The sequence below is a fragment of the Psittacula echo genome (assembly GCF_963264785.1).
Source record: "Psittacula echo genome assembly, chromosome: 2".
NCBI classification, from domain to species: domain Eukaryota; kingdom Metazoa; phylum Chordata; class Aves; order Psittaciformes; family Psittacidae; genus Psittacula; species Psittacula echo.
The window spans coordinates 66,982,962-67,007,146 of NC_137737.1; the positions used below are offsets into that span (position 1 = coordinate 66,982,962).

Sequence of the window (24,185 nt, forward strand, 5' to 3'; positions counted from 1 at the left end):
ACGGGCAGCTGCGGAAGGGTGTCGCGTCCCCGTCTCCCCCCGTCCTCCATCGCCACACAACAGAGCGCCCAGCCCGGCGGAGAGGCAGGGGTGTCTGCGGGGATAAAGGGCAAGGGGTGGCCGGCTACCCACCTAAAACCAACCCTCTCCTCATAAAGCGACGGGGCCCGAGCCGCGCCGCCCGAGTCCTATAAATAGGCTGCTTGCGCGGCCCGCGGGCTTTGGCCGGTGCGGCTCTGCAGGCGGCGCGGTGCAGCGGAGCGGAGAGAGCGCGGCGGGACCGCCACCGCCGCCAGGAGAGCCTCAATCCCCGTCCCCCGCCACCCCAGCAAGATGCCCCGGGTAGACGCAGACCTCAAACTGGACTTTAAAGATGTCCTGCTAAGACCTAAAAGAAGCAGCCTCAAAAGCAGATCAGAGGTGGGGGCACTCAAACCCAGCATGCTTTTCCCCGGTCTCAGAGCCTAACTTCCTTAACCCCCCTCCCCCCTGCTTTATTTTTATTCTCCATTCTAACGTAGCAATGCCTTCCCCGAGCGAAACGCCCTCTACGTGGCTGGGGGGGATGCCGCCGCTGCTGGGAGGAGGGGAGGACGAGGCCAGGGTTGCGGAGCCCGCGGTGTGTGTGTCCCCCAGCCCGCCCTTTGGCGGGGTGAGCCCCGGCGGAGCAGGAGGTGGCGGGCGCTAGAGCTGGTGCCGCGCTGTCCTTCCCCGCTCCTCAGCAAAAATAAAGAGGGGGGGGGGGGGGGAAGAGGAGAAGGGCGGATTGTTTGCTCCTGACAGGTGCTTCTGCGGATCTCTGCGGCGCTGAGCGGGGGGTGATCTCCGGTTTCTAGGAGGCCGCCTGCCGTGGGGGCAGCGGCGAACCGGCAGCTCTGCCAGTCCCGCTGCGGACCAGGGGGGTTGTCCGGTTATGCGCCTCGCAGCTTGGGCCGGCAAAAGCGGGGGGTGCGGAGTGACGGGCACCTTCGCTTTCAGCCCCGGGTGTCGCGGACAGTGCTGTTACCGAGGAACTGACGTGCTCTTTATGAAAAATACTACCAAAAAACAACCCGCGAAGATGCTGGGGAGTGCTTCCCGCGGCACAGCGTACGCCGGGCTGGGATCCTGTCAGGAGGAAACGTGGGGTGCGTTTCACTCTCACTTGAGTTAACCCCCATGACCTTGCCTCCTTCTGCTGTGTGGGGATATCCCAGCCATCCCCCTGTCACCAAGGCTGCCTGGGGCTCCGAGTCCCTGGTGGCCCAGGGCTGCTATTAGCTGGGATATCGCTGTAGTTACTTGTGAGCAGGGATCAGGAAAGACCCCAGGAAATCTCCTGAGGGTTGCCTCTACAAAAAAAGATGGCTGCCTCGGGATTGAAGGTGCCTTCTCATTTACCTCACATAACCCCAAGGTTAGCAAAGGATTTAGCTTGACTAATGAAGGAATTACATTGTGTTGGGGGATGGAAAGAGGATTAAACTTTTCTCCAGGGGAAGCGGAATTGTGAGAGAGACCGAGACAAATCAGGTGAGGTAAGAAAGACAAGACTGGAAAAGGAAGCAGGATAGCCGTGTTTATTACAGGCCTATCGCAAAGGACTTTGAGCGCAACAACTAAGCAACACTTTCTGCAATTATTGAAAGTGTTTGCCATTGGAGGGCTCCTCTTGGTAGAAGGGTAATCTCCTAGTCTTTTTTAATTTACAAGGAACGGTGTCCCAGCTGAGTAACTCCTTGTTTGGTGCAGTTAACTGCGCATAAGGCCTGCAGGCTATTTCTGTCAATTCGCTTGGTCCCTCTTCAAAATTCAGTGTGCTGGCCTGGCAAACAGGTGGAGCTGTGCTCCACCGAGTGACACATGGCTCCTTCAAGTGCAGTGTCTTGTATATTTAGCTGCTTGCAGGCAGTGGAAAGAAGGGCTGCTGGGAAGGGAAAACGATAGGAGGAACACGAGCCGATATGGCAGGGTTGTAACGGGTGGGTATGATGAACTGTTAAAACCTTTTCACATAAGAAAAAGTGGATGTCATGAGGGGGGTCAGTGGAAACCGATGAAGGTTAAGAAATTGGACACCATCACAGAGGCTGTAGCAACAGGAATAAACAGTGTCTGTGAAAGCCAGATCTAAAACGGACAGCCCCAGCCTGTTTCAAAACAAGAATATAAATAAATAGTTCTGGCAGAGGAACAGAGGCAGCACACTACAGTGCCTGTTACCCAGCAAGCTGCTGCTTTGAACCTTATATCAGCAAGTGTCTGTTTCTCTGGTGTGAATGGCTTACTTTGTGCAAGGATAGCTTTTTATGCAGTAACTAGGATTAAGTCAGCTTCATAGCGAGGTGGTTTGGGGTGTTTGCAGCTCTTCTTGAAGGTCTGCTGTGTTGGCACTTGGTTTTGGTTCTTTGTACTGTCTTCATTTTCCATGATTGCTTTCTCTTTTTGAAAAGATACCAGAAAATTTGAAGCTTAAATTCAGGTGTCAAAATTGGCTAAAGCAATGATTGAAGTTGGAGCAGCATTATCTGTCAGTGGGGTCTTGGTACTCACGTACCTGCTATGCTTCTCTTTGCTGGACTTGCTGCTGCAGGCTGTCCATTCTCCAGACAAGTGTCCTGTAGAAATTCTAGTCATTAATCTAAATTTGTAAATTCAAGTGAGTCCAGGGAGCTTTAACAGGGCAGCCAGTATCCTAGTACTTTCTTATGTCGAGGATCTAGGTAGGAGTTAGGAAATAAATCTCATTTTTTTCTTTCCGAAGAAACTTCTACTGTTGTTGATTGATGGTGAGAAATCCTAGAGTCAGAAGTTATTTTCTTGTAATGCATAGAACAGCAAGCTATATAAATTAGGTGTTGCTGCTCAGGAAAGAGATGAAGAGATGGCCAAAAGTGCTTCTAGAGGAACTAAGGAAAACCATTTAGTTTTGTGATGCTCCCCAGTATGTTCGTTTTGAGTACACAGTTCTGGTGATCCCTAAACAAGAACAGCATAATATGTTAAAATAGGTGCAGAAAATGGCAGCCAGGATGATCAGCAGTATTGACTGGTTTCCACATGAGAGAAAAACTGAACACACTGGGACTGTTCAGTAGAAGGAGAAGGAGCAGCTATGGAGGATATGCTAGAAGTCTGTGAAGTAACGAGTGGAATGGAATAGGTGAAACTGAGAAGTGGCTATTGACTGTCTCTCACAAAACAAGAAGCAGGAAGTACTGAATGTAAAATTATCATGCAAAGGTTGTAGTTTTTATGCAACGTATGATTCATCTTTGAAATTTATTGCTGTGGGATATTGGAGAGGCTAAAGGTGTGAAGGAATGAAAAATTCACAAAGCAAGTTCTTTGTCTATGAGTGGCTATTTATTACAGTGGATTGGGGGATACCGGTGTCTTTGAAGGTCTCTAAACATCAGCTTCCTGAGACCTGGGAAGGTAGGCTATGGAAAGAGTCTTTCAAAACTTGACTAATTCTTAGGTTCACTTCCCAGACATCTGGTACTGGCTTTTTGGAGAACGAGGGCACCCCATAAATACCTCCAACCGAGGGTGCCATTTCCCCTGCTCTTACAGAGCAAAAGCCTCATTAGGGGATACTCCACAGTTGTCCCTCATAAATGCCTTCTCTTGCAGTATTATCAGTTGTGTTAAAAATTGCACGAAATCCATCTGGACATCTGGCTAAAAGAAATCACATAAAAGGCTAGAGTAACTGGAGGTAAGAGTCACTGAAAGAGTAATGGCCTTGCATAACTTTTCATTTTGCCTCACTCCTTTCTTCAGTGTACTCTTCTTCTCTACTTTAAGTTCATTTGAAAGAGATGTTTTTCCCCTGTAAAAATGTAAAGCAGTGGTTCTGGTGCTGTTGTAAAACTGGTTATGTGATCCTATCTTTTTTTCCCTTGGTTTTAGTTAATAAATAGGATTAAAGCGAAGCAAAATACATTAATTTTTCATACGTGTTTCATACTTATGTTCTTCATACTATTTTCTCAGGCTTGCTGCAGCAAAAATTCTCATAAATATGTCACAGTGATGGGCAGAGAATTGGGCTTCTCTGATAGTAAATGGAAAGAAGGATGAGTCTCCATTAAGATGTATCTTAGCTTGTTCACTGAAGTGACCCTTCCCTTATGAGCTTATATAAAATGAGAACCCATTTCACAGTATATCACTGAGGAACCAACTTCTTTCTCTTACAGATCAGTAATAAACTCCCCCACCACCTTAATCAATCATAATGTAGCCTGCAGTATGACAGTGTTCAACATATGTTGTAAATAAATAATCAAAGTCTTATATTTTTTATATTGCTTCCTTTCTGGTGATGCAGTTCAGTTCAGATCTCTGAATGTTCCTGGATTAAAGCTGAAGTGAGGAGTAATAAAAACTATAAAAGAGCCTTCATTTTCACTGTTACTAAAGAGACTAACCCCACATCTTAACAGGGTGCATTTCTTAGAGACTTTTTACCCTCCTATTGCAAGATGCTAAGTAGACCAGTGGGAACTGATCTAAATTTGATGTTACCTCTTGCAAGTATAAGGAACAAAATGCCTGATTGTTTCAGAATGCAGAAGAAGAAATAACTTTGAAGTTAAAGGATGATGTAAGAAATTAACTTAGAAATTAGTAGCTTCGTGGTTTAATAAGCCAGGGTATGATTGGTGATGTTGTATGGCAAAAGTGCTGATAACCATAGTCAACCTCGCTTGCTTTATTACATTGTCATTTATATTAGAGATTGGAACAAAGCCCTTTGTGCTTTCTGGACACAGAGGGAGTTCCAGTTCTGACTTCTGTGGAGCTGGGAATACAACTTGGGCTTCTCAGGCAGCCAAAGAAACAGCTGAGGTTACTTCTATATAAAATAATCCACAGTCCTCAGTGTCCTTTCTTTCCAATCCCTTCTGACTTTGTTTTGTTTTGCTTTGTTTGTTTTTAATTTTGATTCTCTTTTTCTTCAGTGAGAACTCTTTAACACAGGAAACATTTTTTTACTTCTGTATTTTCTTGCTTGGAAGGCAGAAGTTGTAGCAAAATAAATGATGTAATAGTAGAATGAAAGGAGGAAAAACAGGAAATGCGAGGAAAATTAAGAAGCAGTGTTTAAACCTGCTGTATCTGAAGTCAGTAGCAAAACTCATGTTAGATTTCAGCCAGTTTCTTAAAAGAATATGTGCCTATTCATTGCAGGTTGACCTTACACGGACCTTCACCTTCCGCAACTCCAAGCAGACATACACAGGAATTCCCATTATAGTGGCAAACATGGACACTGTGGGGACATTTGAAATGGCTGTGGTTATGGCAAAAGTAAGTCTTGATTCTAGTTTTGCAACAATTTGGAAGCCACTGGGTGATTGTGAGCAGTCCTTGTTAGTTTTTACCTATGTTGGTGAGCAGCGGGGCATGAGTTAAAAAAATCCAGAACAAGAAGGTGGTGTTTCACTGCAAAGCAGCTGTGCTTTTACAGCTCCAAATACAAGATAGTTTCAGTGGCGATGCTTACCAGGAAGCTTCCATCTTGGGTGTAACTCAGCTTCATGTGGAGCTTCTAGAGCTTAGTTTTTGAGTTTTGTATTGTGAAAATACAGACCTTCCAGAGAAAAACTATTAGCTGACAACATTTTTGAAAGTGAGGTTACTAGATAAAGCTGCAGCAGTCAGGAGTTGTGAGTTAACTAACCTTTGTCCTCAAGATCAGGTTACTTTCTTGCAGTGCTTAAGCACATTCAAAATATTTATGATAACTTCATGAAACACATCAGAAACATGATCCCGAAAGGTCAGCTAAGTATGCTAAGTTACCTTTGAAAAGCTGTTTGGAGTGGCTTTGTCTGTTACTGTTACTGCTTTTTTCAAGCAGGAGGAGCCTATATTTAAAATGGGAATTTCTGGTATCTTGTTATTCCACAGCTGAGGGAAAGATGTCTAACTTGGACATTAATATCAGTTTTCTTATTTTTGCTAGCATGCAATGTTCACTGCAATTCACAAGCATTATTCTCTGGAAGAATGGAAACTGTTTGCTGCCAATCACCCAGAATGCCTTGAGGTACATTTTCATACTGTAAATTATTATGGTTTATTGCTTTGTTCTGAACTCACATACACTGGAGTCTCTTGGGAATATTGTTGTCAAATGAAGTTTTGAGGAATGAAGATACTTGCTGTTCTTACATGCATCAAGGGAAGTGGCTTGTCCCAGTTTAAAAAGAATAGCTATGTGAGTCCATTATGAAAGTGCTTATATTAAGATGCAAAAAAGGCAAAGTTTATATGTGCTTGGAATGGAAATGGAGAAGTATCCTGAGCAAAGAAGAAGGAAATACTTGGGAATAGGTCTAACTGCTGTGCTTCTGTTGCTGTTGGGAGTTGTCGTAGTGCTGGTGATGGAGAAGCCGAAGACCACAAATGCAAGTAGCCCTGAGCAATGCAACAACAAACTGGCCCTGCACACTCTTGTGATAGGCAGAGTCTTTGCTGTCAGGTGTGCAAGTGGATCCAGAGCCTGCGGGCTGTCAGGGCCCAGGTGCCGGGTCCAAGCAGAGCTGGGCATTGAAAGTTGTCAGAGCATATGCGTCTTCCATTGACCTCCTTGCACTAGAGCTCATGCTGTGCTGCTACTAGCTGTGCTGCCCAACTTGTCCACAGAGTCCTAGCCTGAACCATTACAGAGAAACACAATTTAGTAAATTAAAACACTGATGTAAGTTTCAACTTCTTCATATCTGGATTTCTTCTGTGTTCTTCTGGCTGGCCCCTACATCAGGAGAGGCAGTATAGGAGTGTGCCTTGCTGTCTCCCCTCCTCCTCAGAGTTCAGTGCAGTTTTGAGACTTTCTATGTAGAAAAGAACACAGCTGTATTGTATCTTCACCTATCACACATATTAGAATTGTATTATAAAGACTGTTGATTACAGGATTGTCTGAGAAATAGCTGATAACTTAGGTTCATCAGGGTAGCTTATGTGCCTCTGTAGGATAGATAGTGGTCTCAGGAATATCCTGTGTCTGAGCGCTTTGGCACTTAGCTTATTTGTGATTCATAATTACTGGAGTAGGATCTCCTAGTGATTAAATAGTGACTTGCTCTGTGACCTTGGATCTCTGCAGAGGATTTGTGGGCCAGTAGCTGTGGAAACTATTTTTCTATTGGAAAGAACTTACAGGAAAACAAAGGAGGAAGAAATCTGTTTGTTTTAAATGGTAGCTGACCCTGCTTGAGCAAGGGGTTGGACTACGCAGTCTCCAGAGGTCCCTTCCAAGCTCAACTGTTCTGTGATTCTGGATTTCAAGGGTGTGTTTGGTGAACTTAAAAGACCCAGATTCCACTCTTGTCAGTGCCACAGATTTTGCCATTTTGCTTTCCTGGAAATACACCAAGTAAGGGCTTCTTCTGTGTTTGTGTTAATATGGGTACAGCTGAGCCTTCATCCATCTCAGGTGATCATATTTGCGTATGAGAACCCTGTTGTGAATTAAGAGCTGATAAAAATGCTAATTTTGCTTTATTTTAGAGCCTTAAAATGAAATAGAAGCAGCGTACTGATATTTGCAGAAGGGTATTTATTTTGTAGTATGTAATGTGATTTTTCACTAGTTTCCAGCACAAGTCGTCCCAAGACTATGCAGGTAAAGATACATGAAGTGTGTGTTTATGCCAGTTTTGACAAGCTGCTACTCCCTGTTGTTCTCCCTGTCTTTCTAGCATGTAGCAGCAAGCTCGGGTAGCGGAAAAGCTGATTTGGACAAGCTAACAAGTATTCTGGAGGCCATTCCACCTGTCAGGTACATTTGCCTGGATGTGGCAAATGGCTATTCAGAGCATTTTGTGGAGTTTGTGAAGTCTGTCCGTGCCCTGTTCCCACACCACACCATTATGGTAAGTGTGTAGTGAGGGTTGAGGGGGTGTGTGGGAATTCTGTCCAGGAACGGGGCCCAGAGGTTGGTTGGTAGGAATCAGCACCGCTGTGGTAGCTCCATCAGTCTCTGAGTGCTCATTTAATGAGAGGAAATGGAAGAGAGAAGGAAAGAGAGAAGGAAAGAAAGGTCTGACTCAAACCCCTTCTGGACAAATGTGTGCAGACAGCTCTATTCAATACCCTTTATATTCAGCAAGATGTAGACTCTGAGCCAAATTATGGCTGTTAATAACATATTGCCATTGCCAGTCTTCCATTGTTGATAATTTCTGTGGGAATGTTCAGTGTGTGCTCTGATACAGCAGTTTGATGTGGCACGGCAGGCTGGGTGTATCCAATTTTTTTTTTACTACTTGCATCCTCCTTGCCACACCAAACGTGACTTACAAAGTATGTAGGTTTATTTTGGTGATCCAAATCAGAGGTTTGCTGTGGGAATGCATCAACGTTTTTAGCCAATTGAGGCCAATGGCTGTTTTCGTCTATAAGATCACTATGAAGGCAGCTGAATGTAGACTAATCTTTGCCTATGATAAGATTCATAGGGGTGTTGTGAACAGGGCAATTGTGAACAGGGTCATCAGGGAGCAAAACAGTCAATGTTGGAGCTTTTCATGTACCTTCATGTACTATCCTTTCTTAGAGTGCTAATGCCATATTTCCTTCAGCCCTTTTTTGCACTAAGAGTGTAGGATTGACACAGGACTCCTTACAGCAGAACCCTACTTGTCCTGCTTGTTTCCTAGGGCCCTTAAAGAAATGGGTCTGAATTTGTTCCATGTGAATAGCAGAAATTCTCAAACAAGCAGTAGACTCTTCAAGAGATTACCAAGCTTTATTCAAGCAAAAAAAAAAACCCACAATCATGTGTTTAGGCAACACTTTCTCACTTTTTCATGCCAGACGCACAGCTTCACACATCTAAAGTAAATGTGAAGTAAAAATGGTCATATATGCATACTCTGACTTAGTTCAATAGGGAACTGTATGTTCAGGCAGCTCAGAGGAGGCTGCATTCCTTCCTCGCATGTCAGAGGAAGTGTTCTTGCCTCTGAATGATGGTGGCATTGGAGATTGGAAGTGGGCTGGAATGCCTGTGGGGTTCTGGGATACCATAAGCTAATGAATAGGCATCCTTCAACAGCTACCAGCAGACGTGGGAACCTTTTTGGTATGGCCATATTTCCCATAGCTTTGGGGAGAGCTTTTGGAAGCATGAAATGATAGATGTAGGCTTTTTGAGCTTCCAACTTGATGTTCACTGCTAAGGAACAGGAAGAAGCTGTTCCTTTGCCTTGGATCTGAATTATTGTCCTTGGTGACATGATTACCCCAGTGTCTTTGACTTGAAGAATTGTGGAAGGGAGCTTAAACCACATAGTTAAAAATAATAGATCTTCCAATCAGAAGTGGAAAGAAAACAGTATGTCACCTTCTTCTCCATCTCCACACAGACTGCTGACTGAGGAGGGAACTCAACCAAGATGAATTGCCCAGAGGCCAATGTCAAAGTCGGGTATCAAGCCCAAATTTTAGTCCAGGGTCCTTAACCCAGTTTCATCCACCTCCCATGTCTTCTAAGCTACCTGCTTAGTTTCTCTGCTTCTATGACTAAGGTTATTGCTACTTCAAGTCTCATTGTTCTGATAGCACCACCTCCTTGGGTGCATCTACAGCCCTGACCTTTTCAGTTGCCTTCTTTGATTGTAGCTCCTTCCTCCGAACGTGGTTCAGTATGGCTTATGTTTTTCACCTCCTGAACAGGGATAATTTCTGTTCCTAAGAGCATGCTAACGAACTTGGGGTGTTAAAAAACCTTCTGTGCTCCAAAGCCTCCAGAGTCTGTGCAGTCCCTGAAAGTCTCTGATTCAAGTAGGGACAGACATCTTAACCCCACTTCCAAATGAGTTGAGTTTACACTCTGTGCCAAAATGGTCTTCTGAGGCCATTCCTGGCTGAAATGCAGGAGCTCCTCTAGGCTTCTTTTTATGGTACTCTGGAAGACATGTCCTGCTGCTTCCTGTTCTGTCTGCTTTGATGTTTCTATGCTATGCCTGCAGTATGTTCTCTGCTATTGTGGCTTTCAAACAAAAGGATTAGCAGTTAAATAGGTATATAAATAAAGAAGCTTTCTCATAGCTGAAAGTGATCTCCAGGACCTTACGGGCTGTCTTGTTTGCTTTCCTCAGTATGACCATTCATTCCAGTAAGCTGCAGTTCAGTACATAAGAGTAACCCAACCCTGGGTCTCAGAAAAAGTGTGTTCCCAGGGGCCACGTAATGGGTTCAGCTCTGAGACTGAAAGGTGATGTGCAAAGCAACCGTGGTTAACGTAGTACTCTCTGTGGCTGGTACTCTAGTGCAGATGGAGGATGTCTCTTGTGTAACAGCCTTTCAAAGGCATGGTTTTGTCTTTTTAAATACTTGCTTTTATAATCACATTACCTCATTTTTCTCTTCCTGGCTTTGACACAAGCTCTTTACGCTCCTGCCTTTCATATTAATTTACACAGAAGATCAGTTTCTCCAGGGAACACTAAAGATAAGGAGGACAAACAGGGGCACAAAGGTACAACATGACTTGCCTTAAATCACTTGTTAGATTGAGGATGGAGGAAGAAGCAGTATTCAAGTCTCCTGAGAGTATCACAAATGCAGCACTGCCCTGCAGAATCACGAGTAATAGTCCAGTGGGGCGTTCTGTTGTAGCACAGCATCATGTGCTTGTGTTGTGCCTACTTACTAAAGTCTAAGGCAAACTTCAGTTGACATTCATTATGGAGGGTCAGAGACTTTATATTACAGTAAGCGTAGTCTTTATTAGTATAGTTGTAGACACTAGGGTTCTTCCATTTCACTGGAAGTCTGTTTAGCAAGCTAAGACATCTTTGCCAGCAAGCTTTGCCAAGTTTTTATCCTGAATTTCTCTTTTTGTAGTGCTCTCTGTTCATTATCCAGACAAAACCCTAGGGAGAGGAACATGGAGTATGGCAGGAAGGAAGAGGCTGGGGCAGGAGCAGACTTGCAGGTGCAGTAGCACCTGCAGATGTGAGCCAGAGAGGGAGGCAAGTGGAATCACAAAGCAGGAGCAGAGGGAAGCAGCATGAGCCAGAAACTGTTGCTGCTCTTGAAGTCAGTAGCAGAGCTTTTCAGGGCCTTAGTAGAGGCAGAATTCAGTCAGAGAAGCCTATGCGTACTGCTCCCTGTTTATCTCTGAAGCAAGCAGCAGAGTCAGTGCAGTCATGGTGTGTCCACCAGGGCTGGGGTCTCAGAGCAGGGGCCAGCTGGGATACCAGGGTGGGAGACAGTTAAGATACTGAGGGTCTTTAGGGTCAGTCACAATATTGAGTGCAAACACCCACCTCAGTGTCACAAAGGGCATCATTTCTCCATCTTACGGTAAATCACCCCTTGCTTTGGTGGGTGGGAAGTGTCCTTTGGCAGTGTTTCTGATAGTGTGGAGGCACAGACTGTGCTTTCCTCTAAGATACAAGAAGAAAGTTTGAGAACTGTTGTCACAGATACTTCTCCCCAGCTTTATCCATTGCCATTTGCCAGCAGATTTCAATCAGTGCAGCAGTGTTGCTGTCTTAGTCAGTGTGAGTCGATATTTATAGCAGGCTTTTATGAGGCACTGTATCAAATGCCTGACTGAAATTCAGAGGCACTGCCCTACTGTGTTCACTAATTTTGTATCTCTGTTAGAGAAGCTGTAGCCTTTATAATCCTGTTAGGTGAAATCTTGATCCCATTAAAGTCAGTAGAGAAACTCCCTTTGACTTTCATGAGGCAAGGATTTCCCTCAGGACTGACACACAGTACAGTCATCCTGGATAGTGCTAGAATGAGCCAGGGTGTCACTCACTTAAAACCTCACACTGAGTGACGGTACAGTGGAATGTTGCCCTGAGTGTGTAAGGACAAGCCCACAGACGGGGTAATTTGTTGTAGCCCCTGGTAACTGACCACACTGAAAGCATGGTAGTTTACCTGACTTTACCTCATCAGTTGTTACTGATACTGTTAAATTTACTGCCAGGGGTACCAAAGTTAGATTAACAGTAAGGTAATTACTGGGTTGTATCAAAAAGTAAGTTTTGCAGCAGATTAGAAATACATTGATACATGAGCTCATCAGTAAGACAAGCACGGTTTTCACTAACACAATACCTCTGCCAATTACTGTATTCCCTGACTACTTGCCCAAATACACTACAAAATGTATTGTCTGTCGTGGCTTCTTTGTACAAGTTGCAATTACTTTACTTACTTTATATTCTTAGTTAGTTTTAAGGGGTTTTCATCTCTGTAATCTCAATCTTTCAATAGTCACCTTTTCACATTTTTTTAGTTTAAGTATTCTGGCTTTACGATACAGGTGAGGCTTTCAAAAGCCCTTTTGCCTCTATTCAGCTGTCCTGCTGGCATCATGGTAAAGCAAGCATTGTTTTCAGTAGAAGTAGAGTTCAGCTGAATGTGAGAAAATGGCTTTCCCTGCTCTTCAGCTGTGATACTAGGGTCTCTTCACATACAGGTAGCTGTCACTCTCATGTAGTGATGCTTTTTTGTGCTGTCTGAGGTCTGCAAAAGATACCTTGGAAGAAGCATGCCTGTCTTTGGCAGGTTGAAGTCTGCTATGTAGAGCTCTATGTCTTCCCTGAAAATTTGTTGAGGATCTGCAGATTCAGAAAGACGGAAACCACCTATGCATGTACATGCATTCCAAGAAAAAAATGTATGCTGGGGACATAAGTGCTTTTTCCTGCTAGGATGATCATTTTAAATCAACAATACGGAGTTCCACCCTCTCTAGCAGTAACTTAGAATTAAATGTCTAGTTAGCATTTCTGAAGAGACAGTTTGACAACCCACTGTGCTCTGCTAATAAGAAACGCTGCTGTTTTAAGTTTGATCCATATTTGATCCCAGATCTCATGGAGCCGCTGACTTTAATACCCATTCATTTCTCATCATGAATTTGTTACATGTACTCCAGTATTTCACCAAGTTCTAATGTGATGCATGTTATACTGCATAGGTAGTCATCTGCCATCCAGATGTAAACTGCTTCTTTAGTGTTGTAAGCAGCGTGCTCTCTGTCACCCCACCTTGGAGTGCACAGCACATAGTGTAACAAATTACCACTGGGCAGAAAGGAAGCAGCACTTATCTGGAAACAATGTACCTATTATATATTCTTTATTTCCTGTCCTATTTTCTTTCAGTTTATTTTTAATCAATATTGTGCAGCTTTGAGCAAAGTTAAGTGGTCCTGTGTTATAGACCACAAATTGCTGCCTAACAGTATCATTGTTTTTATAAGTGCTTCAGATGGTGGCTTGTCAGCTGTTTCAGGCTAATAAAAGGGGAAGTAAAATTCAGTAAAAACAAATAAATGGTGAAATAAGAGCCAAAAATCAGTGAGTGGAGAATAGGTCTTACCCATATTCCCTGGGTAGCTCCTGTTGACTTCAGCAGTTTTGTTTCAATAAAAACTTAGAAAATACAAAGTAAGGATTTTAAGATCCGCCTCCTGCTCTTCCCGTATCAGTACTGCTACAAACACTTGCTCAGTCCTGGAATATCATTACGTAAGAGATTTTCTGAGCATGTCTAGATACTAAATTCAGATCTCCACAGCAGATGAGGCTGCACATGTGGGGCTATGTCACCCCCATGTCAGAGTGTCACCACCTGTCAGTGCAGCAGACACAATGCTCTGGGGCAGGATAAAGGGGGCATCTTCTTGTCAGGACAGCCTTCCTCTGCAGCATTGAGCATGACCACTTGTCAGGGCAGGGTTGCATAGTCTAAATATGCGTACCAATTTTGCCACCAGTGTACAAAATGGCAGGAATAGTACCTTATTACTCTTTCAGTAGTCAAAATACTGAATCCTAAAGGAAATAGAGATTTGACAGGGTTTAAAGTAAGATCAGAACATTTTCTCACAAAGTAAGGTAGGGAAATGGGATGGAGGCTATAGGCTGTTCAGGAGGGATAGGCAGGACAGGAGGGATAGGCGAGTTGTACTGTGTAAGGGAGAAGTTTGGCTGTATAGCCCTTACAGTTAGGAATGGTATGGTTGAGAGCCAATCTGTGAGGATTAGGGAGATGGAAGATAAAGCAGATATACTGATGGGATCTGAAGAATCAGGGTTAACTGGACCAATCATGAAATCTGTTTGACTTGAAAATGTACCTGTATGATTTGTTTAATCTTTGGCATGCGCAATGAACAAACAGTATGGTGAACTGTATTCTTTCTGACTCTGCATAGTTCTCTACATTATCATAGGTAGTCTTTTCTGCAGTAGTCTTGAAATCTGCCATGTATGTGATACTGTTCCTTCTGTCTAGGCAGGCAATGTGGTGACAGGAGAGATGGTAGAAGAACTTATTCTTTCTGGAGCAGATATTATTAAAGTGGGTATCGGACCAGGTAAGTCAAATCCAGTCATAGAATCATAGAATAGTTAGGGTTGGAAAGGACCTTAAGAACATCTAGTTCCAACCCCTCTGCCATGAGCAAGGATGCCTCACACTAGACCAAGTCATCCAAGGTCCTCTCCATCCTGGCCTTGAACGCTGCCAGGGATGGAGCATTTACCACTTCTTTGGGCAACCTATTCCAGTGCCTCACCACCCTCACAGTAAAGAACTTTTTCCTTATATCTAATCTTCCCGTTTTTAAGTTTAAACCCGTTACTCGTTTTCCTATTACTACAGTCCCTGATGAAGAGTCCTTCTCCAGCATCCTTTTAGGCCCCCTTGAGATACTGGGAGGCTTCTATGAGGTCACCATGCAGCTTCTTTTCTCTAGGCTGAACAGCCCCAATTTTCTCAGCCTGTCCTTGTGTGGAAGGTGCTCCAGCCACCATGTCATCCTCATTGCCCTCTGTTACACTATTACAAGGAGTTGTCCAGATGGAACCAGTGTATAATGCTCTTTGCTTGCCCATTAGGATGCCTAGACCCAGTTCGGTCAATAAAGTAACAGTGCTTTTGCACATAGCATGTTTAAGATATACATGGACAGCATACTAGTGATCTGTACTGCAAAGTGTTAAATATTGCATCTTCTGGCAGTGTAGATGCCTGCTATTGGAAGCACTGAATTGCCTGACGTTATAATTCATAATGTGTTGTGTTCAGGAGCACTTTTTCTAGCCTGTTGAAAAGAGGCTGAGTCATCCCAGCAAAAGCTCAAAGGATACTCTGTTCAGGTATCCACTTCTATCAAGAAAAGATAAAAAGAAAAGAGTTTCTGAATAGCTCTATGATTTGTGTTCTGTTAAGCTGAGGTTGCCCATCTTGTCAATGCTTTCATCAATTCAAAAGATGAAATGGTATTAATTGTGAAGTATGGATGACATTGCCTCTACCTATTACTATTGCCTGGGAGCTAAAGCTTACATTAATGTACCTATCACTGCAACATTCCCATGGGTAATTGGGAGGACCCTAAACTTCTTGGTTTTCCTACCTTCCCTTCCCTAATATTGTTGTATGGCATATACTGCCATATTGTCTTTTTAATTGTCCTCCCTTGTGCATTTCTTCATGTGCTTCTTTCTCTTGCAATTTTCTTCTTAGACTGCAGCTGAAGTCACCATATGTGGGATAGATTTTAAACTGGCTAACACAAGTGCCACTTACAGAATGGGTGTGATCAGCCAGTGCAGTGCTGGCAGATTGCAGTGCCAAATAGTTATGGTCCATGAATGGATAATTTGGGCACAGCAAATGTAATAAAGGTTGCAGTTGTGCCCAGGAAGACAGCAGACAATATATACTGCAAAATCCGTGAAGAATAAACAGCAGAGTTGTCATGGTACAATTGTCATAGGCAAGTTCAGATGTGAAAGAAGAATTACGATAGCTTGTAGCCTCAAATTGGAAACAGTTAGAAGTGCTGTATAGCCCTCCCTGGGGGTCTTCCTGAACAGATCTGTACAGGTTGACCACCCAAAATAAGTAACAAATGTTCCTCACAGAAGATCAGATCTTGACCTCTTTTCCAGATAATGGTCCATCCTGTGGAAAGTGGCAGTGATTTATTCTAAAGCATTGCATATATAAGTACATAACCCTGTGGAGATTATTTTAAAACTGATTTTCATCCTTCTTTGCAGAAATACTTCTCAGTGTTTTCATGTTGTCAGTTTTTTGAAAAATCTTTGGAAATTTACTTTACTGGTAGCTGGGGTATACATGGAGCTGGGTGAAGGGATCCAGATATCACTGCATTTGGTTTAGAATCTATTCTGAAATTCTTGTTTTCATGCAGACCTTTATGGTCTGTGTCCTAAATTGTAAGACCCAGACAGGCAAAAAGCAGTTCTCATTTTGACTCCTAATTTGAGGAGGAAAATAGAGAAGGTATTCCAAAAGACATATAGCCATGTTACCATGTTGAACTATGATTGAAGTGGGTTTCTTATATGTATGCAATAGTTCTATTTTTATATATACATGCATCATGTATGTGTATAAAAATATAGTTTAATCAATTGTAATTAGTATATTTCCTGTAATATTACACTATATAGCTTTTGGATGATTACTTATCTTACTTTTTAAATGCTGTATGCTTTTTTCTCATATTCACAACTACTGTGATCAACCAAATATTTCTGCTTAAGTATTAGGCAAAAAGATGGGTTCCTCTCCCTTGTGCAAAATCATCACAAAAAAGAAAATAAAACCACAGATTTTCACTGAGAATTATTTTTTAAAACATACATAGAAAGGAGACATAAATGTTTATTGGAAGAAATATTCAGGTATTAAATGCTGCTGCTTAGTCTCAGGCATGTGATTCTGGTCCTTTTGTCCCCCTTCTGCTCATGCACCTCATTCAGATTTGCTTTCTCGTGATGCATGATCCCCTCATGAGATGCGTTACGCTTGAGACCTAAACTGGGAACTGTGTCCCTGGGGAAGAAAGGGGGTATATTAAGTCACCTTAATTACAGCTCTCATGAAGCAGTGTGATAACATTTCAAACCTCAAGTTCCTGTGTGTTCCTTTTATCCATGAGAAGCCAACACTGGCAGTAGAGACTTCTTGAGGGAGAAAATACTACAGATAGAAACACATTTTTTCCACAAGGAAAATAAAATAAAATGTATCTTTTCAGTCAGCCTGATGGGCAATGTTTTTAACTCTCATTTTCTTGTCTAGGTTCTATGTGTACCACTCGGATTAAGATAGGGGTGGGCTATCCACAGCTAAGTGCTGTTATTGAGTCAGCATAATGGGCAATGTTTTTAACTCTCATTTTCTTGTCTAGGTTCTGTGTGTACCACTCGGATTAAGACAGGGGTGGGCTATCCACAGCTAAGTGCTGTTATTGAGTGTGCTGACTCGGCACATGGCTTGAAAGGACATATCATCTCTGTAAGTAAATACCATCTACTCTCAGATTCCTACTGTGCAAACTGTTGTGGAACAGGAGAATCAAACAGTCCAATACTCTGCATGTTAAAGTCTATCCTGTCATCTTTAGTTGACCTCTATACTAGCTCCTCGGGTAGTCAGTGGAGATTTAAATGTAAAGGAACCAACTCCCTTTAACTTTTAAAGACTAGAGCTCCTGACTCCTGTTTGTGCCTTTGCAAAGCTGCTTCTTGCTCCCTGAATGGAGTAAGCAGTTTTGTGAGTAGAATGGGAAGCTTGGTAGCGTTTTCAAATGGAAGCAAACAGTCATTCCTACAAAATATTTCTGAAAAATGAGTGCAATGTAAACATGGCTTTCCCCAGGGCGTGGAACTGAGAGACAGGCAGGCAGTAGAGGGGAGTACAAGGTAAAACAGTATGAGCCCATCTGTGCCCTAGTAGCTGGATTGATTCAGATAGCATCCTCACAGAGCATTCTGTGCAGGGGTAGGAGTGTTTCAGGGGTGGCTCTTTTGAGCATGGCTGACACTTGAACAACTTATGTTCTCGCAAAGCTCTGGGGAAATAATGAGCCTGTGGAGAAAAAAAAACATGTGTTTATTGCCTGCTAATGGCAGCTTCTGTTCTACCAGCAAGACCAGATTCACCTCGCACAGAAAAATTAAATCTGTAAGCATGATCTCAGACCTAGCTAGACTGCAGCCTACAGCATCCCAACAGGTAGCAAGGAAGGCATAAGGCCTAACCAGCGTGCCTGTGCTCACAGGTACCCTCACAGCCAACAGTCTCCCTCTGTGGCCTTGGAAAAGACCACACACTGAATTCTAGATGTATTGCCAAGTGAAATCACTGGAAGGCCCTGATTTGTTTAACCCAGTTGTGATTAGTATCCATGTGAGGAAGGGGGTGTGTTGTGTTGTTGAGGAAGGAGGGGAGAGGAGAGCAAATTGACTGGGGATGGGCAAAGGGCTTCGCTGTATTGCTTGGAGCTGTGGGTGTAATGAAGCAGGAAAATAAGTATGTGTTACAGATGGATATCTCTCACTCTTTATTGTTAATGCATATGCATTCACTCCTTTCCATGGCACCCCTATATGAATTTTGCAGAAAAAAAAAGCACTCTGTGATTCTATGACTTGGTCAGTATTACAAATGTGTGTGCAGAACGTGTGCAATAAAGCATGAAAGATTCATTACTGTGCAGGCTGGATAACTGTAGGTGTCATCCTAGCAGTAGTGCTTAGAGACCCATCCTAGTTTTGCAATAATAATTTTCTGCTAACAACCCTCAGAAGAATGTTATTATCCTGATTTTACAGTAAAATGGGGAGTATGTAGTTAGTCTGGAAAATGAGACAGTTATGTACTATTCCTTCTCTCCTTTCCTGTCTTGGGAATGGATCAACTCCTGACCTGCTTAGGTCATGCTGGCTTCAGTGACCCCAGACCTATCAACCCCCTAGCCGTTACAGGGTGAGTACAGGTGGGCAATTTAGTATCTGCTACAATGTCTGGGCCAAAAGAATTACCTTCAGTTATAACTGGGGTCGCTAGCACCACTGCAGCTCAACTATCACCCAAGCTGAGGACACTAAAGCAAGGGCGAGGATATTATGCCTGAGTTCTGCAGCATTCAGGTAGATATTGGTGTGTTTATTGGGGAAAGAAGGCTGAACTGCATGGTCAAGCAAGAGCTCTGGCAAGAATATCACAAAAGAAAGGTATCCTCCTGTGGGAAAAACACCATATGGGAGCAAGTCTATGTATATAATTGGGTATAGTGGCAAGAAGTATACATGGCATCCCTCAGAATGTCTCACTACTGTAATTACAGAGATTCAGGAAGGGCACATTCTGCCTCAGCCAAAGGAGACCACTACAAGCAGAGTATTACCACTGCTATCTACGTTAGTTTGGCAGGAGAAATTAAGTCTAGCAGTTTTTTTGTTATATTAATATGGAATGTAGAAGAAAGGATGTGGAAAGATTCAAAGCCTACCAGCTATCTTCATGTAGATTATAGCTGATGGTGTGATATGAGTTAGTCCCTTGGGGCACTTTCTTGCACCCACTTTTGTCTTGTCCTGTACATTCATCAAATTGCTCCTCTTTATTGTCATGTTGGCTTATTTTACCTAAGAAGGAAAAGAAGCCCCACTCACAGAATAAGAAGGTGATGGTGCTGAGCACAGTACTGTGAGGAACACAGCACACTAGAAACCCATTCTGCAGTAGCTCTGCTAGGATGGCAGCACAAATTGGGATTTCAAATGTTTGTATTACTAAAGTAATGATGTATGAGTTTGGGGGCTGATACGTGGCAAAGAAGGTGACAATTTTTAGGCAAACATGATAGTCCAAGCGAACGCCTGGTGTCTCTCTAGAGTCACGGAGAGAAGGGGGAGGTGAAATTGCACCAAATGCTTTCCTCATGCTAAATTATCTTTAAGACTCAAAGTTCACCTCAGAAATGAATCTTTCATGACTCACTGAAAGAAGAGAGGAAACCCTGTCTAAGATGCAGGCACTGTTTCTGTCCCATGCTATTTGTCTGTGAGCCAATAGTCTCAATTTTCATTCTTGCTAATCCATTGGCCTTGAGAAAGTGCAGCAGTGAGTTACAGTGGAGGGGCCATTTAGCAGGAGTGCTCCTTCAGAAGCACCCTACATGAGATAAAGTTTCTTTTTCTTGTAGGTCAGAGAGCTACTCTGCTGGCTAGAGAGGCAGTCACGTATTCTAGTAAGCTAGCAATGTGGGGAATGGAAAGCAGTGTTGCATCTGTCCTATTTCATTTGTCTATCATTTGATAGGGATCCATGTTTCCCCTTCACCCTGCCTGGGTGATAGGATACCAGCATTCAGTGAAAAGGATGACTAAGGGGTTCTTCACCCTGCTACTGCCATAACATCTCTTCCTCCACACAGAACACTATCAACACAGAAATATGCCCAGTATATGTAGTTCAGAATAAAGCACCATTATGTATTGTTTCTACTGTTGTATATGCCACATACTTTACATATCTTCTGCATAATAAATAGCTATCTGTTTGCTGATACTGTAGGAAGGCCTGGTTATACAGTTTATTATAAAGGTTGCTTGAAACTATAAATCATAGTTACAAGTTTATTATAAGTTGCATATATAATATTAAATATTCAAACCAGTTCATACTGGTTTTCCATAGAGTATTTATTTTCCTCAGGTGAAATTCTGTTGTTGTAAAATGGTTTATATGTTCAGAGAACAAGACTGGGGAAATTAATATTATTTTAGCAACATTAAAATTATTCTTTTGGCTGGAAACCTCTTTTTCCCTCTCCTTCAGCTTAGCACACACTTGTCTCAGAATCATGCCCTCTACAGGCCCTCTGACCAGCCTTTCCAGAAGGCTTACTTCAGAATAATGCCAGTGCTTCTGAATTCACAGGGGGATTTGTGCAGCTACGTTTCCCCAGGGCTCTGAGGTAGAGGCTGAGCCTGCAACAAACTCTGTGACTGAAGCCCAGCAGTTGTACAAGTCATTTTGAATCCAGAGCCAGGCCCCTATTGAGACAAGCTGAGCTGCAAGTGGAAACTTCGCAGACAATGCAGCAGCAGCAGAGTCTTATTGTCTAAACAGAGTGTTTGATTTTTCACATGGAAAGAAGTGGTTTAATGCATATAGCTTCTTCTGGCATAACTGCTTAGTTTGTCCCCTTTTTGTTTCCTTTTCTGGGAATCATTAAATTTACCTGCTTATGTGAAGTAAATAGAGACATCTACAGATAAAGAAGTGATGTGTATCATCATCATCATTGGCTCCTTTTATCTTAAATGGTAACTGATGCGCTTTTGGGAAAGTCTCTTAACCTGCTCAGCATTTGTAATTTGGTGACACTCAAAGTGCTATTTTTTGAAGCCGATGATTAATGATTACACACAAAGGCCCCCATCCACATGGTACTTCTGAAAGCATAAAGCCTCCATCAGTGTCACCACTGGGTTAATTATAAAAGTCAAGACACTGAGCCACCCAGCAAGAACAGACTGAAACCCATCTACCAGAGAGCATTCATAGCCAGCCTGTCTCAGTCAGACAGTAAGAGTCACACAGATGCCTGACACTACCCTTTGAAAATTATTAGACCTCTCTTTCTATCTTAGCTCTTCCTTCTCTGACACATGCACACACTAACACCCTCCTCCAGGCTCTGACAAACTTGTCAGAGGGAAAGAATTGCACAAGCCTAGCCCTTGACAGGAGAGAGATTCAGCTGTCAGCCCAGCACTCCTTTTTGGAGCTGACAGCAAGAGTTTCTAGCTCAACAAAAGACATAATGTGCTAGAGGTTATCAGCAAATGGAATAGAAGTCTTTAAAGTTCTACTGCGTGCTGTTTGCAGTGGGATGCCCTTTGAAAAGTTGCTCAGGTTTGGATCCACCTGCTTGGTTTGTGTCTGAATCCTCCTCTGCACCCAGGGGGGTTCTAATGCTCAGCCCTACTGCCAGCTACCCAAGAAACCTCTAAAATGGCTGATGGTGGAGGTGTATGGCTGTGCTCAGCCACAGGTCATACACAGGCATGCGTTTCTGCCAACAGGGAGGTGAAATAAAATGAGGTAACCGTAGAGTCTGGGGAGTAGCTTCAAAAGCAGGAAAGCTGTTGGCAGTCTGCAACAGGCGCTGATCGTTAAAGGAATGGGGAGCTCTCTTGGTATAATGGCAGTGTGGAGTAGAAGGATCTTTCATCTGATGCTCAGACCTTTACAAACCCTACAGAACTGTAGTACATGATGATCTGTGCTGTGTGCCATTCCTCTTTTTACAGACCTGTCACACATACGTAACTTCCCTTCCCTCAACTGAAACCCCCTCATCAGCTACTTTGCACTGAAACTGAAACACGTAGGTCTAAAATGCTAAAGATCTCCAAGTGCTGTCGTTTCTTTACCAAGCCTGTAGCAAAAAGTGAGGCGTCTGATGAGAGATTCATTTTCACTTACCAAAGATTAGATTGCCCAATTTGCTTAGAGATTATCAGATCGAAATCCAACATAGCTGGTGGCATATTTCCTCACCCCTCCCACTTTGACCTTTTAATGTATTGTAAACTGCTGAGAAAGGTGTTTTAAATGTATTTGATGGTTTAAGGTAGGGGTTTGTGGTACCTCTGCATCACACAACCTTTCATTAAAATGGCAGGGAATGATTTAGGAAATGGCAGTCAGGAATTTGAATTGCTGCTGTTACTAGTGGTAGACTATATGATAGAGTAAATGAGCCTAAAGAAGGAAAGCAATGGAAAGGATCATATGGATTCTCTGAAAGCTCAGTCAAGATGATGGATGTATAGCAGTGGTGCACAGTCAGCTCTTGACACGCTGTTCCTCAGCAGCGACCGTTCTGCTGCAGGTTGCAGTGTGCCAGTGCTTACCTGGGTCCCCGAGTGAGCTCACTGCCACTCACTGTCGTGTGTTCTCTCGCAGGATGGAGGATGCAGCTGCCCAGGAGATGTCGCCAAAGCATTTGGTAAGGACAGCGCATAGTGCCACCCGTTACACCACGCGTGTCTCCAGCAGCTTTAGCAGTGGTGCAGGAGTCCATTCCACCCTAAATGTATAACCAGTAGTAAGTAGGTTACATTTGTCCCTGTGGGTGACTCCAGTGAAATTGGTACACCGGACGTGAATTTGCTCTTTGGGCCAGACAGTCCAAATTCTGCAGCGCAAAACATACAGTGGTCGAAGTCCTATTTAGAAACAATCTGCCAGGTGTGCACAAGATACAGCACTGGGATAGTAATACAAAGAAAACTGATAAGGGCTTCTTCTGAGTAGGGTTCAAAGACGCCTATAACATTGCCAAATTGGACTGACCTGGTCCTTGAATGGACAAAAAGCTGGTGGAATGTGTGTTGGACAGAAGAACAAAACAAAAAGGCAGGCCAGATCCCTGGAGATGTTCTTGGGATCAGTTGTCCAGTCGAAAAGATGAAATTTTATTTATGCTGTATCCCCTAGAGATAAGATGTCTAAAATATCTAAGTTAATAATTAACAGATTTTGCTCTCATGCCAATAGCTTCAGTGAATTGCACCAGCTCTTGCTAATAGAGAATTTAATCTGTGAGTGGTTTCTTTTGGGCTTGCAAGTTACATCAGTGGGGGGAGTCAAGGTCAGGATTGGCACTTAGCCATAACCTTGTTGTAGCAGCATATGTGAAACAGGTGCTACATGCATCCTGGGCTGACAGGATATTTAAAGACAGTCCCTAATCCCTAAAATGCCAGACCCTTTGGAGATGTTATGGTGGGATAATACCTGGAACACAGCAGGACAGCACAGTCTCTCATTGGGTTTTCAGATCACTGAAATAATTGGATATGATACAAGAGGGGGTACATTATGATACAGCATGTCTGCTTGGCAGGAAGCTTTGCAAATAGGGGAAGCAGGGGCAAACCTAAACTCAGGTTACAGACCTGCCAAGAAAAACGCTGGGCCTTCTGGAAAGGTTGAAACCAAAATCTATCTTCTAAGTTTGCAGACAGCTCCTGTTTTTAGACAGGTCAGATGACAAGGAAGTCTTAATTAGAAAATTTTAAGCACAGCCACGGAGTGATTGCTGCCAGTGACGGATCTGCTCAGTTGCAGGATTTCACGTCACCCTTGTGTTACTCAGTGGTTGATGTGATGTAGGGAATACTCACAGTTGGGTGATTTCTGACATAGCTGAAAAGCAGCATCCACCCTTTCTGACAAGAAGATTGCATTAAAAAAGCACTCAGCCTCTCCTCAGCCCAGCTCACTCTGACATCATGCCACCTGCAATGAGGCCTTTATTCTGCCGCTCACCTGGCTCCAAAGCTCACCCGGTTCTTGCTGATGGT

At 43.2% G+C, this 24,185-nt stretch overlaps 1 protein-coding gene across 1 annotated transcript in view; it reads left to right on the top strand.

Annotated features, from left to right (window-relative positions):
- Positions 1–333: 333 nt before the first annotated feature.
- The window catches only part of GMPR (guanosine monophosphate reductase), a gene marked incomplete at both ends in the record, with an annotated part of 39,796 nt that continues 15,944 nt past the window's right edge, over positions 334–24,185 (top strand). Inside the window, 7 exons of the mRNA XM_080610762.1 lie at positions 334–420; positions 5,179–5,298; positions 5,957–6,040; positions 7,698–7,871; positions 14,272–14,353; positions 17,207–17,313; positions 22,783–22,825. Coding sequence (XP_080466888.1) covers positions 334–420; positions 5,179–5,298; positions 5,957–6,040; positions 7,698–7,871; positions 14,272–14,353; positions 17,207–17,313; positions 22,783–22,825 — 697 coding nt within the window. The remainder of the gene's footprint in view (positions 421–5,178; positions 5,299–5,956; positions 6,041–7,697; positions 7,872–14,271; positions 14,354–17,206; positions 17,314–22,782; positions 22,826–24,185) is intronic.